The sequence below is a fragment of the Mustela lutreola genome, chromosome 17, assembly GCF_030435805.1.
Source record: "Mustela lutreola isolate mMusLut2 chromosome 17, mMusLut2.pri, whole genome shotgun sequence".
In the NCBI taxonomy this organism is placed as follows: domain Eukaryota; kingdom Metazoa; phylum Chordata; class Mammalia; order Carnivora; family Mustelidae; genus Mustela; species Mustela lutreola.
The window spans coordinates 40,761,107-40,775,320 of record NC_081306.1 but is presented as its reverse complement, the minus strand read 5'-3'; the positions used below and the strand labels follow the sequence as shown (position 1 = coordinate 40,775,320).

At 46.2% G+C, this 14,214-nt stretch overlaps 1 protein-coding gene across 1 annotated transcript in view; it reads right to left on the bottom strand.

Annotated features, from left to right (window-relative positions):
- The window catches only part of LOC131819125 (zinc finger protein with KRAB and SCAN domains 1-like), a 63,216-nt gene that overhangs the window by 43,573 nt on the left and 5,429 nt on the right, over positions 1-14,214 (bottom strand). The window contains 5 exon segments of the mRNA XM_059153878.1: positions 2,461-3,298; positions 5,688-5,814; positions 6,094-6,185; positions 8,406-8,559; positions 8,806-9,321. Of these exon segments, the coding sequence (XP_059009861.1) occupies positions 2,461-3,298; positions 5,688-5,814; positions 6,094-6,185; positions 8,406-8,559; positions 8,806-9,231 (1,637 nt within the window). The 5' untranslated portion in view covers positions 9,232-9,321.

Genomic DNA, 14,214 nt, shown 5'->3' with positions numbered 1-14,214 from the left:
GACCACCTCGTGGCTGGCGCGCGGGACAGAAACGCGAGGCGCAGGTGGCGCTGGACTTTCTAAAACACAGCCGAGGGCTGCGTGAGGCCAGCGCGCGGCTGCGGCTCTGGAGAGGCCCACGTGGAAGCAGCCACAGGCGGGGCTCGCTGCCTCTCCAGAACAGTCGGCGCTGTGCGCGGTCCCCGGGACCGAGGCGCCTCAGAGCTCTCAGGGCTTCCCGGGGGCGAGTGTCGGCGGTGGCGAGCGAACCCTCCGCGGCGGCTCACTGGCCGCTGCACACCTTCAGAGCTTTTCCTCCGCCGCCGCCGGACCTCCTGGACGCCTCCGCAGGCAACGCTGGCGGACCGGCTCCGGAGCTCCAGGAAGGTCATGGATGGTCCCAGTCACTGAGAGAGGCCAGAGACTCGCTGCTGCGCAGAATGGAAGTCTGGTCTGGAGCTGAGGCCCCAGCTGCCCCCACTCGCTGGCTCCCCCTAAAGCCCAGCAGGCCGCTGGGCTCGAGTGGTCGGTCGGCGAACAGCTGGTGGAGGGTGAGTTTTCGTTGTTTCTTGAGGGATAAACTCAAACTCTACCTGGTGCTCTCCGGTTAGGGGCAGAGTCTTCGGGTCTGCTCTTGGTCTGCTTCTAAGTTCCTGCGGGGCTGTCCACCACCATCTACACACTCTCAAGAGCAGAGACCTCTCCACCCAAGGCCCTGAGGGCTGCCTACGTCGCCCATGATTCCTGGCTCCCCCGGGTGTGTACCCGAAAACCGTCTGTCATTAGTTTCTAGGGGGCGTGTTGCTTCTTCCTGCTTTCCCCCCACCTTCTGCCTTCAGGGATGAGAAACAGAGAAGACCCTGTGCAGTCCAGGTGTGAGATGACCAACCACATCTCAGCTTGTCGCTTGTCGGTGAACTCGGAGCAATGAACACAGTAATTGCCAGCTAACGGCATCAAATACCTTTGCAAAGCTTCTGGAAAGTATGGGGGTGGAAAAACGCACTCCACACCTTTCCTTGTTCTGAAAAGCAATAAAAAAAAAAATCACATCTTTTGCACTGTATTATTTAGTTACAAAGGATTCAGAAAGTGCCTAAATGATCACGTTGTCCATCAGCTGACTGAAGAGAATTCTGGCTAAGATATTTTTGCCCCAGAAAGGTATCAGGACACGGCCTTAGGAACAGTTGCTATTTTTCTGAAGATGATGACAAGAGAGTCGTTTCTGACATTCCATGGTATTTATTCACAGATCTGTGTGTAGAAGAGTCTATGCAGGCAGCTAGCCAGCGGCTTTCTTCTAGTCAGGACAAAAGGAGAGTCAGACCTTAGAGCTGTAGCATGCTCGCACTCCGAAGGTCGGCTTCACAAGCTGGGCCAGGCTACCCTACTTCAGGTACTCACGATTGACAAAGGACTTCACCGGAAGCGTAGAAGTCCTGCTGGAAGTCAGGTGGAACGAGTGCCTCTTACGTGTTCAGCACCGTGTCCAGTGCTGTCAGGATACAGACGGATCCCCTGACAATCGAAGCATCTCTCTGGGGAGGGGGCGTGATGAAAACCCGCATACACAAGACAACAGAGAAGTATAAGACAGTCTATGATCAATCAAGCGCTAACTTGTGGAGAAATGCATTTTGGAGTGCGACAGTGCTTTCGGGATTTCAAGCAGGGGGAGAAGGGTTTCGAATCATTGTTGCCGTTTCAGGAGGATTTATCTCAGCGATGAGGATAGAACCATCTACATTTGTTGCGGTCCTTTGGAACTGTAGACTGGTGCACATACCCTCTTTCAGGAAGAGCTAGAAATCTTTGGTTTGACACCGATCAGCACAGTCCTAGATTTCTATAGCTTTGGCAGGCTACCAGTGATCATATATATAACTTAACGTGTATATATAACTAGGTTGAGCAGCACGTCCCAATGCAGTTTATTTTAGCGATTCCTCTTTTTTTTTTTTTTTTTTTTTTGAGAAATAAGGTATACCAAGATGTTGGCCAAGTAGGGCTTGTTTGCGGAAAGCAGCTTAAAAAACCCCAGTATGGCTTTCCTGGAGCCAATCTTAATCTTTCGATTCTATGTTGTGGTTGCTGAGTCCGAGAGCGCCTTAAAGGTATCCTCATTACTGAAAAGCTGGACGTCTGACTGTATGTGTGCTTTTATCTTGTGTGGAAAGAGTGTGTGGATTCTCCATAGGACTAGCTTTTCCCTGCAGGGATCGTGTGGGAGGATTACACGCCCACCAGACGATGCAAAGGCGGAACACTGCTGATGGAACTACAAGGATCCTGAAGTGTGAGTTTTTTTCCTTTTAATCTGTTGAGCCCTTCTTTTTTTTCCCCTCCGTGGGCACACATCTCTGAAGCAGTTTTTGGAAACAAAAGGGGGAAATGGCTTGTTGACGAATTCTGGAACTCTCACTCTACACACAGCTTTTCAGGAAGGCGCCGAATGCATCAAGGGAGGCAGGGCTGTACTCGGAGGCCCGCTCTCTGGTGTGGATCCTGTGATGCAGAGTGAGGGTCGAGCTCCGCGTGAAGGCCTTGCCGCACTTAGTGCACTTATAGGGCTTTTCTCGGGTGTGAATTCTCCGATGCAAAATAAGGTACGAGTTTCGGTTGAAAGCTTTCCCGCACTCACTACATTCATAGGGTTTCTCCCCCGTGTGGATCCTCTGATGCTTAGTCAGGTCTGAGCTCTGGCTGAAGGCCTTCCCACACTCGTTACATTCATAGGGCTTCTCCCCAGAGTGGATCCGCTGATGGAGAATGAGATTCGAACTGTGACTGAAGGCTTTGCCGCACTCGTTACATTCATGAGGTTTCTCTCCGGTGTGGATTCTCTGATGCAGGACCAGGTTGGAGTTGAGGCTGAAGGCTTTCCCACACTCACTACATTCATAGGGCTTTTCCCCGGTATGGATTATTTTATGGCGAATAAGGCTTGAACTCCTCGTGAAGCATTTACCACATTCATCACATCTGTGGGACTTCGCTCCTGTTGGAGCTTCTTCAGGGGTGTTAAAGTTTGAACTCAGGCTGAAACTTCTTCCCAAACCTTTACCCTTCTCCCTTGGACCTCTCTCGCCCGCGGTGGGTTTTTTTTCCTTGACCGTAGCTGGGCCTGAATCTTTTTTTTCTCTTCCAGTTTTTTCCTCAGGGTTTCTCTGTTGCCTTTCTACTGTTCTGCCCTGCTGTTCACGTTTCTCTCCAAAATCTTTCTGGAATCTTCCTGTTGTCTCCCCACGTGGCGCTGAGTCTTCTGCAACTTCAGCCTTTGAGGTTGACTCCTCATTCTCACTCCTGTTTTCACAACCTGACACAATAGAAAATACAAATGGCACCATTTTCTTTTGAATATGTGGGTTAATCAACTGACACTGTTTTCCCGGAAGCTTCTACTTGCCTGCAAAATGACCTTGCAGTATTAATCGGAGATGAAATCGGAGAAAAACAGGGGAATGAATCGGGACAAAAGGGAGCAGAGTTAGGGAAGGAGAGGGCGGGCTGAATGGGAGGACAGCAGAGGGAGCACTGGGAGAGGGTGGGAATGCACAAATGGGAGGGGGGCGGGGGGAGACCAGAGGGAGCAGAACAAGTTAGGGAAGGAAGGGAGAGGAACAAAGTAACATAAGGGGTCACAATTCACAGTTGTAGGATTTGATCATCCAGTAATTAATATAAGGAATATACATTAAAAAAAAAATCATGTGGGGCACCTGGGTGGCTCAGTGGGTTAAAGCCTCTGCTTTCGGCTCAGGTCATGGTCCCAGGGTCCTGGGATCGAGCCCTGCATCGGGCTCTCTGCTCAGCGGGGAGCCTGCTTCCCTCTCTCTCTATCTGCCTCTCTGCCTATTTGTGATCTCTGTCAAATAAATAAAATCTTAAAAAACAAAACAAAACAAAACAAAACATCATGTTCTGTTTCTAATATTAAGTATGAGTTTGAACAAAGGGAATAGAGAGGTCCCTCGTAGAAACGGTAAGTGGTACTAGCCCACAAAGGAAGACATATACATAGTTAATAAAGGAAAAGTGAATACTCTGGTTCTGTGAGATTTTTAACAAGTCCACAGTGAGTGGACAGCACAGGAGCTCTGGCCTTGGCAAGTTACAGCGGTCTTCAGACACAGGAATTTCTCTCTTCCAGAGAGAGTAGCACAGAGCTGCCAGCGCTCCATTGTCACAGATGAGGGTGAGGAAGCAGCTGACTGGGGCATTAGTAAACGTAACTAAAACCTTCACTGACAGACCAGGGAGAACACCCGAGAACAGAAAAGAAACTGGAAACAATTCTGGATATGGCCCACGAAGGAGATGATGTAAAAAACCCAAATTTTACAAGTGCAAAGCTGATCCCGTCATTAAACCAGCACATTAAAACACTGAAGTACATCTTTATTGCAGTTAGATTCAATCTGTTGTTATTTTTAAATTGAGAATGAAAACTGTCCAATGTACATGCACTATTTTATAGCCGTTCACATTTATCTAGGAAAAAACCCAAGTTACTACAATTCTATTCTTTGTTTAGCAGGCTTTAAGAGCCCTTTCTAGGTGGGCCTGCACTACCCCACAGAGGCCCCTGAATGCAACCACGGAAAGCTGAGTAGTACCTACGCCCTGACTTTAGTGATGAAATCACTAGAAATACCGAACCAGTCATAAGAGAAGGAAATCTGTCCACTTCTTTTGAATTCCAAGCCAAAGTCCTTGGTTACTGGGATAATTCCCAGACCGTCTGCAACTAGTGTTTGCTTTTTGAAGTTATCATGGGGTAGGTAATACCCAGCTCAGAAACACAGATCAGTTCTTGGGCTTAATTTTCAGAATCTGGTTCAAAGAGCAAGTACCAAGAAACCACCACTCGATTAGGTCTATGGTTCAAAATAAAACCTGAGGCTTCTTTAGTAACTTTCTTTCTTCAGCTCCCTTCACTCACCCTCCCTCTGTCCTCCCGGGCAGAAGTCTCACTGTGGCTATCCCATGACACAACTCATTTGAGAGCTGCTTTGCAGTACGATCTTCCGGGGATAGAGGGAAGGGGACAAATGGGAATGTGTGTCAGTTGTGTCACCTTGTCTTATATGGTTGATGCCTCTGAGAGCTTGTTTTTGTTCTTACTACACGTCCAGGAGCAGACTTCTCCGCAGAAGATCACCATTAGGTTTGGAAATGGGGAATCCTAATTGTAAGGGACAAGTCATGAGTTAACACAAAGCTGCCTGGGAGCAGTGCTCATGGGATGGAAGAAGACAGAAAGCCCACGGAAGGATGACTGTTAAGTCCAAGAATGCGGTCCTAGGTTAGGATTAGACTGATGATGATTAGGTCTCACTCGGACCTCTAGAATAGGAAATACAGAATCCATCCCCTTGACAGAGGCGCCTACGCTACAACTGATGGGGACTGGAGAAGAATGGCTGAAGAGGTGAGAACTCAGAACTTAAAAGAGTATTTCTGATTTCGAACAGCAAAAACTACCTAAAAGTAAAAAAATCCACTTGGAATCAGGGACTCACGGTTTCAGGCTCTGAGGGTTAAGCGAACACAAATGTGCTCCCGCTCTATCTAGCCTGAAGAAAAGGGGCTCAGTAGCCTCTCAATCCTTGTCAACTCTGAAGTGAACACATCAGAAATCCCAAAACTAACGAAAAAAAGAAGATGCAAAACAATCTTAGACAATAGTCCTGCATCAGTCTTACCCTGGGAAAACACGTTCCCATAATTCTCCTGCCTGTTGTCCCTATTGAGATTCCTCCGGGCCAGGTTCTGACATCCCCATTCCTCCAGGATGAGGGACACGGCCATGTCCTCGATCTTCACCATTGCCTGAAATAATACGAGATCCCCACACTCAGTTCTCCCAAAGCTCAGGGACAATCCCGTCACCCAAACTTGGGAGTCAGGGACAGAGCTGACTGCAAACCTACAGGATGCTGGGAAAGAAAAGGTGATCATGCCAGGTTCTGGTGGATGGGGAGGGCGGGACTGGGGCCACTCTGTGGGAAGGGGCATCAAGATGGTGTCCGGGGTGGAGGGAGCTAAAAGAGCTCCAGGAAGAGAGGCAGACACGAGGGTCTCAGGAAGGCAGAGGGGCCCACCGCTCACCTGGGAATCTGCTGTGAATAGTGCAGATGCCATCGCCTGGTCTCTGGGACTCCCCTCGTGATGAGGGGCAGGAACATGGGTGGCAGGGAGAGCTGAGGGAGGAGAAAGGAGCTGTGAGTAAAACCAGCTCTGCTCTGGGCCTCCCCTCCAAGAAGGGCCCGGGGCCTCTCTTTCCTGTCCCAGCACGTGTGATGTTCAGTGTTCAACTACAGAGTAGGTAACTGCAGAGAAGCTAACGAAGAGAAAGTATGACCTCTGCTATTCCACGTCACAAGGAGTCATAAAAGGGTCCTTAAAATCACCTGGTCCAATCCCTTTCATTTAAAGAGAGGGAAACCAAACACCTAGAAAGTCAATGACTTGCCTAATGTCACACAGCTAAGAGTAGCAGAGCCAGAATTACAACCCGGTTTCCTAGTCTTCCTTATCTATGGAAGTGGGTAACTTCCGGTCCATGATTCAAGTCTGGCTCACCATTTAATTTTCTCCAGTCCAAGGAACAGCACCAGAGCATCACAATCTCCTTGAGTTGTGGAAAATATAACACGAGCGTTAACAATCTTTAGTGGTAATATCTTGAAACACAGGGCACAAAGAGTGGGTCCTTTCTGGCCATTTTTGGTCCTCCTACTTTTCTCCCTCACTTAGCCACAGTTTTCTGACTAAACGTTCTATAAGGTTCAAATGTCGATGAGACATTTGCTAGTTCGCAGAAATGTGGGTCGGCACTGACCTAAGACAAGATGTCTAGCAGACGATCACTGCTGATGGTCACACACGATCCACTAGGCCATGTGTAAGAACAACTATACAGATTTTTAAACGGCAAAAATTAAAATCTTCCCTTGCCCAGCTGTATTAGATTTGGAAATGTTACTGGATAAACAGATGATGTTACTGAGCTGCAAAGACGTAAGAGAAATGAATTTGAAACTGATTACTAAACCTTGTAACTATTTCAAGCCATACAGTTATAAAGCAAGCTAAAGCAAAATGTGCAGAAAGACCAAGTAGTTAGCATTTTTACCTTCTGAGAATTAGGAAAAAGACTCTGGAAGAACAGCCCTGAGAGGGATTTGGGGGTAAAGTCGTATGGCTGAATTCCCTGCAAAACTATTTACGAAGCATCAACGGTCCGTGCCCAGGTTTCTAAAACTGCTACGCTGGGGACAGGAAGCTCTAATCTGGCACTGAAAGCTACCAATATCCTCTTCAATTTTCTGATTCCCTCCGTGCAGAGCATGGAAAAACCTCCCAAACCCTGTACAGGACACGAGCGTGACTGGATGGACAGTGGTGGATCAATCATCACAACGCAGTGATTTACAGATTTCTCCAGAATGCACAAGAGGAGAATATTTTCTGAAGTTCTAGTATTCCAGCCTTAAATGTCATCACAAATGAACCCTGGTTGAGAAATGTGCATCTATCCACGCTTCTTGAACAATGGGATTTTTAATGTTCTTATTTTTACTGACAGTCTACACACCTACTTTGATTTCTAAATTAGTTAAGGATATTGTTAGTATTTCCCTGAAAGGAAAAAAAAATTTAAACTGATTTTTACGTATGACCTTGAAATGATTTTTCTCATGTTCCTCAAACAAAAACAAAATGTTTTTTCCATCCTTTTCTGTTTAAAATTTCTGAAAGAGAGAAAAAGAGGCTATACTACATTTTTATACATTAATAAAATGTATTTTAAAAAACGATCCTTTTCAGGGCGCCTGGATGGCTCAGTGGGTTAAGCCTCTGCTTTCAGCTCAGGTAATGATCCTGGGGTCCTGGGACCAAGTCCTCCATCAATCTCTCTGCTTGGGAGGGAGCCTGTTTCCTCATCTCTCTCTCTCTGCCTGCCTCTCTGCCTACTTGAGATCTCTGACTAACAAATAAATAAAATTAAAAATAAAATAAAATAAAATTAAAAATGATCCTTTTCAAGGTAACTTATGATATTAGCCAGTGTTTTAAAACCCAGGCTGGAAATATAATACCTCTTCCCAGCAATTTTGTGTTAAAAAAAAAAAAACAACAAAACTGCTGGACATTCAAAATGCTAACAACTCCAAGAATAATGTAATGTCCACCAAAGTTCATGACATACATTTCATTTACCTTCTCAGTAACATTATCTTCTGAGGTTGGTCTGTAAATTAGATTCTCCCCATATTTAGTAATACTGACTATAATGTATAATGATTTAAAAAAAAAACCCATCATTTTTTTTTTTTTTAACTACAGGCCCTCAGCAACACAGTAAGGGCACCCCCACCCAGCTGGTTTTTTTCCCCACATGAAACCTTGCTTCTTACCGCGTGACTGTAAGAGGCGAGGTTTCCGAGCTGAATGCTTGAAATGGGACTGGGTGGCCTCATGATGAAGGTCAAAGCTCGAGGACTCCTGCACTGGATCCAGAGGCACCATCCCCCTTGCGAGCATCTCAGGTCCATGAACTTGACCTGGCACCTGAGGATAAACAGGGTGGGCTTGTGGGTAAATCACTTTTAAAACAGGAATTTAAACAAACCAAAAGCTGGTAAGCGGACCCCTGGACGCAGGAGCAGGAGGCCGGCACACCTTTCAGCATCCAAGCAGAGCAGAAAGTCACCACCACAAGGACGACGAGTGCCAGCTTTCCACTGTAACCTGCTCTTTGCCCCAAGCTTAAAGCCCAGGCGCTACTTACAGAGAATCGGTTTCACCTCGTCTTACCTGCTGTCCTGATAAATCAAGCTCCAAATCTTCCAGGAGGGTCACGGCCTCCTCCCCATTATCGGGACGGTATTCCTGCAGCCAGACTTGGAGCTCCTTGGGCAGGATGGAAAGGAACTGCTCCAGCACCAGCAGCTCCAGGATCTGCTCCTTGGTGTTGATCTCTGGCCGGAGCCACTGATGACAAAGTTCTTTCAGTCGACTCAGAGCCTCCCGAGGCCCAAAAGTGTTCTGGTAACAGAAGTGCCTGAACCGCTGGCGGAAAATCTCCGGGTCGGGAGGCGGCGTCTCCTGCAGGCCAGAATCCTGCCCCCACATGTGGTCTTCTTCATCTTCTTCTTCTACCTTCACTATCACGATCCCATCCTTCTCTTGGGCAGCCTGGGGGGACAGACCTGTGGCTTCCCTGGACTCTGCAGTCATCATTCAGGCTCAGGGGGTGGACTTGATCCAAACAGGATCTGTGCTCTCCTTCCTGGCCTAGGAGATGTTCGCTGGTATGTTTCGGTGCCGTTCCTGACACAGGAAACAAAATTATTAGTACTTTTATGAGAAGTGACCTGTGTTATTAGCACTTCACACAGAGCTGGACATCGAGGCACTGAAAACACCTCTGAAAGGCAAAAGAAAAAGCCTCCAGAGGTGCACTGTTTTCACGGTCACTTTATATATTAAGGTTTGCAGAGGGGCTCCTGGCTGCCTCGGTCGGGAGTGATCTTGGGGTGCTGAGTTTGAGCTCCACACTGGGTGTAGGGATTACTTAAAATCTTAAAAGGGGTGCCCGGGAGGCTCAGTCAGTTAAGCGCCTGATTAGGCTTAGGTCATGGTCTCAGGGTCTTGGGATCGAGCCCCGTGTTGGGCTCCCAGCCCAGCAGGGAGTCTGCTAGGCCCTCTCCCTCTACCCCTCCCCCTGCCTGTGCTGTCTCCATTTCTCTCAGGTAAAGAAAATGATTTTAAAAGATTGTATTTATTTATTTGATACACAGAGAGATCGCAAGTAGGCAGAGCAGCAGGCAGAGAGACAGGGGGAAGCAGGGTCCTGCTAAGCAGAGAGCCCAATGTGGGGCTCGATCCCAGGACCCTGAGATCATGACCCAAGCTGAAGGCAGAGGCTTACCCCAATGAGCCACCCAGGTGCCCCTTGGGTAAAGAAATTCTTTTTTTTGTTTTTTTTTTTTAAAGATTTTATTTATTTGTCAGAGACAGAGGGAGAGAGAGCGAGCGAGCACAGGCAGACAGAGAGGCAGGCAGAGGCAGAGGGAGAAGCAGGCTCTCTGCCGAGCAAGGAGCCTGATGTGGGACTTGATCCCAGGACCCTGGGATCATGACCTGAGCCGAAGGCAGCTGCTTAACCAACTGAGCCACCCAGGCGTCCCTCGGGTAAAGAAATTCTTAAAAAAAAAAAAAAAAAAATGGTTTGCAGAGAAAAACCTCCACTAGGCCAATTCGAGCCTCGGGACTCTGCGTGAGTCTGAACACCTAACCTTCTGGGGGATGGCAGGTTAGGACACCAGACACTTAAGCACTCAGCCCGGTGAGAGAAGAGCCTTAGCGGGCGCCAGGCATCAGGCTTCAAGCAGTCCTCGCATCATCTTCTTTCCTCCCCCAGCAGCCCCAGCAAGGAGGCACAACCACTAGTGCCATTTTACAGATGGCGCGTTGTGACTGCCACCAACACCCTCCCTTGGTTCAATGCTGACCGGTCCCATGTCACTGAGTGCATCCCAAGGAAAAAGTGGGAGCCTCCCTCCCCCACAGAGAGCTGCCAAAGTGCTCTTGTTTCGCATGCTCACTCTTAGGTACTGTGGCATTTCCCAGTTTATCTGAGACCGGTTATGTGGAATAACAGATTATTTTATCTACATTGAATGAATCCTGCTTTCATAAGAGAGAAGAACGGGGGCTGGGCGAAGGGGGTCAAATGAGAGACTTCCGGGTCTCAAATAAATGAGCCACAGGATATAATACACACAGTGGTGACCAGAGTTAGTAATACTGTGTCGTGTTATCTGAAAGTTGCCAAGTGATCTTAAAAATTCTCATCACAAGAAAAAACATTCTGGGTGCCTGGGTGGCTCAGCTGGTTTAGTGTTTGCCTTTGGCTCAGGTCATGATCGTAGAGTTCCAGGATCGAGTCCCACATCGAGCTGCCTGCTCTGTAGGGAGTCTGCTTTTCCCTCTCCCTCTGCTGACCCTCTGCTTGTGCTCTCTCTCTCAAATAAATAAGGAAAATCTTTAAAAAAAATCTTTATGTTAAAAAAAAAGCAAAAAAAAAAAATCTGATATTTTTTTCTAGATGTTAACTAGATTAACTATGATCATTCTGCCCAAATATCAAATCATTACTTTGTATACCTGCAACTCCCATATCGTTATATGTCGATTACAGCTCAAAAGAAAAGAAAAAAGACAAGCAGCCTAAAGACTTTGGCAGCCTAAAGACTTTGGCAATTTGAGGAGATGCTAATGGTGCAGATACCTGTGAAGAAACAAATTGTACAGATGAAGCTTCTATCTACAGAAAGGTCTTACTCACCCAGATTAGGAAGTAAAAACCAATGTCAATCTAAAATCAAACAAGATGTCAACCAATAAGTAACAAAGTAGCTGGAAAAAATGTTACAAAAGACTATTATGGGGCACTTGAGTGGCTCAGTTGGTTAAGCAACTGCCTTTGGGTCAGGTCATGATCCCAAGGGTCCTGGAATCGAGTCCCACATCCGGCTCCTTGCTCAGTGGGAACCCTGCTTCTTCCTCTCTCTCTCTACCTACTACTCTGCCTGCTTGTGTTCTCTCTGTCAAATAAATAAATAAATAAATAAATAAATAAATAAAAAGACTATTATGGTAACAGTCCTATGCTGGGAAACAGTTCCACTGTTATGTAATTTTTACTGCCAAAAATGATACTCAGTATCCCAGAAAAACTTCATCATCTATACATTTGAAAAACAAGTAAATAATTTCTACTGTTTAAAATCCTCCAAATGAAGAATTTTATGAATCTTAAAAATCTGGTTTTTAAAACATGAAACACCTTTTGATTTTTTTTTTTTTTTTTTAAGTAGGCTCTATGCCCAATGTGGGGCTTGAACCATTGATCATGCCCTACTGACTGAGCCAGCCAGGCATCCCACCTTTTGATGAGTTTTTAAGAACAGGTGATTTAAAGGTATGGGAAATGGAGATGCACTAGCTGAATTTCAACAACCAAAATTTAGCACGGTGGACAGGACCAGTCATGAGTTACTAAGCGGAGCTGACAATGTGTTTTCTTCCACCTGAATTGACAAATCTTTGTGGTTTTCTTTTTCAATTCAACAGCACCAAATTCAAGATTTAGAAACAGAGCATCCAACAGCTGTACCATCCAAAGCCAGAAATTTTATTTATTTATATTTTTGAGATTTTATTTATTCGAGAGAGACGACATAAGTGGTGAGGAGGGGCAGAGGGAGAAGCAGACTCCCCGCTGAGCAGGGAGCCAGACACAGGGCTCCATCCCAGGACCCTGAGATCATGACCTGAGCCAAAGGCAGACACTTAACCAAGGGAGCCACCCAGGCGCCCCTCAAGTCAGGAATTTTAAACTAGCAAGGAAATTTTAATTACATGGCTCTCATGAAAAAGATTATAAATAATTTTGATGGAAAAGGAATCTCGTGCATTTAAAGCACAAAAATTATTTTTCAATAGCACAATTTAATGTATTTTTTTGGTTTTATTATACAAAATGCTGGGATAAGAGTGCATGTATACAATTTTTAAAGTAATTTTTACAGATAGGAGTGTGTGTCCAAAAACAGGTTGGGAGAGGACTGTTTTTTGTTTCGTTTTGTCTTTAGCAGTACACTTCATGAATTTGCAGGGCATCCCTGTGCGGAGGCCACGTTCATCTTCTCCGTATCATTCTAGCTCTAGCATACGTGACACCAAAGTGAGGACTGTTTCAGTGGCAAAAACTATGACTTTAATCTGAGATTTACCACACAGATTAGTTTTTCTATCTTAACTTTTTTGCCCTTAAAAAAAAATTAAAGTCCTCAGGCGCATGGGTGGCTCAGTGGGTTAGGCCGCTGCCTTCGGCTCAGGTCATGATCTCAGGGTCCTGGGATCGAGTCCCGCGTCGGGCTCTCTGCTCAACAGGGAGCCTGCTTCCATCTCTCTCTCTCTCTGCCTGCCTCTCCATCTACTTGTGATCTCTATCAAATAAATAAATAAAATCTTTTAAATAAATAAATAAATAATAAAAAGAAAAAAAATTAAAGTCCTTATTAAAGTAGCAGACTATGAGGATGATTTAAAAAAAAAAAAAAACACTACCTCCAAAAAGGCTTTCTATATAAACTGAGAGAATGTGAGGATTCAGTCCTTTTTTTCCCCATGATTTTTAAGCTGGTGAAGCCCAGGGCAAACCATCCTCCAGCCCTGCCCGCTGATTTCCTTCAGACCAGTTCTGCACCCACTGTCCTTGCTGCAGTAAAACAGATGTTTCTCAACTTCAGAGTGGCTTTTGTAAAGTCCTTCCAGCTACAATCATTCAAATTCCTAAACATCTCCAGATCTACAGTAGGCAGTGTCCTCCTAGACTGCGGGGAACACAGAGATGACTCCCATTTTTACATAAATAATTATAGTACAAAGCAGAACGTGCCAACCGTTCTAAGGAGGTTTCAACACCAGCGCTAGAGGAGCTAGCGAAATAACTCATGTGTCAACAAGGCAGCTTCTAGCAAGAGGCACCCTGGAGCTGGGGCATCAGAATGGCCAAGACCTCCCTGGGAACGCTTCCTCCACCGGAAGAGGCAGTGAGTGGGCAGGCCGAGAGATCACTCCTAGCTTCTTCTCAACTAGAGGCTAAATAATTCCTATGAGCCTTAGTTTCTCTAATTTCATTCTGCAAAGTCAAAAGAAAGACTACCTTTTCCTGCTATGCCTCCCACGATTACTTTCTACCACCCTAATTCAGGCTCCCCATCTCCCGTCTAGACTGGTGACAGGGTCCCCTGGTTTCCCAGCTGCAATTTCTCCCCAGTCCAACACGATTTGTTAACCGAGGTTGGTGCAGTATTGTCAAAGAATGCTTCTGGTCATTCCCTCCTTCCCCTCAATTAGAGTCAGTGAATCTACCAAGTTCATGTTCAAAGAATACACCTTAGTCTACTTTTCCAGTCTGATCTCCCACGACTTTTGTTAGTAGTGACTCCCCCACTCTGCATGCACATGCGCGCACACACAGACACACACAGACACACACACAGACACACACACATTTCAGCCCATCTGGCCATTTATGTTCCCTTCGCACAAGGTGTGATGTTCCCTCTTCAAGCCTCTGCTGTGCACAATTTCCCACCATAACAACTTTGTTGGTCCAATTTGTACTTACTCTTCAAAATACAGAATCTC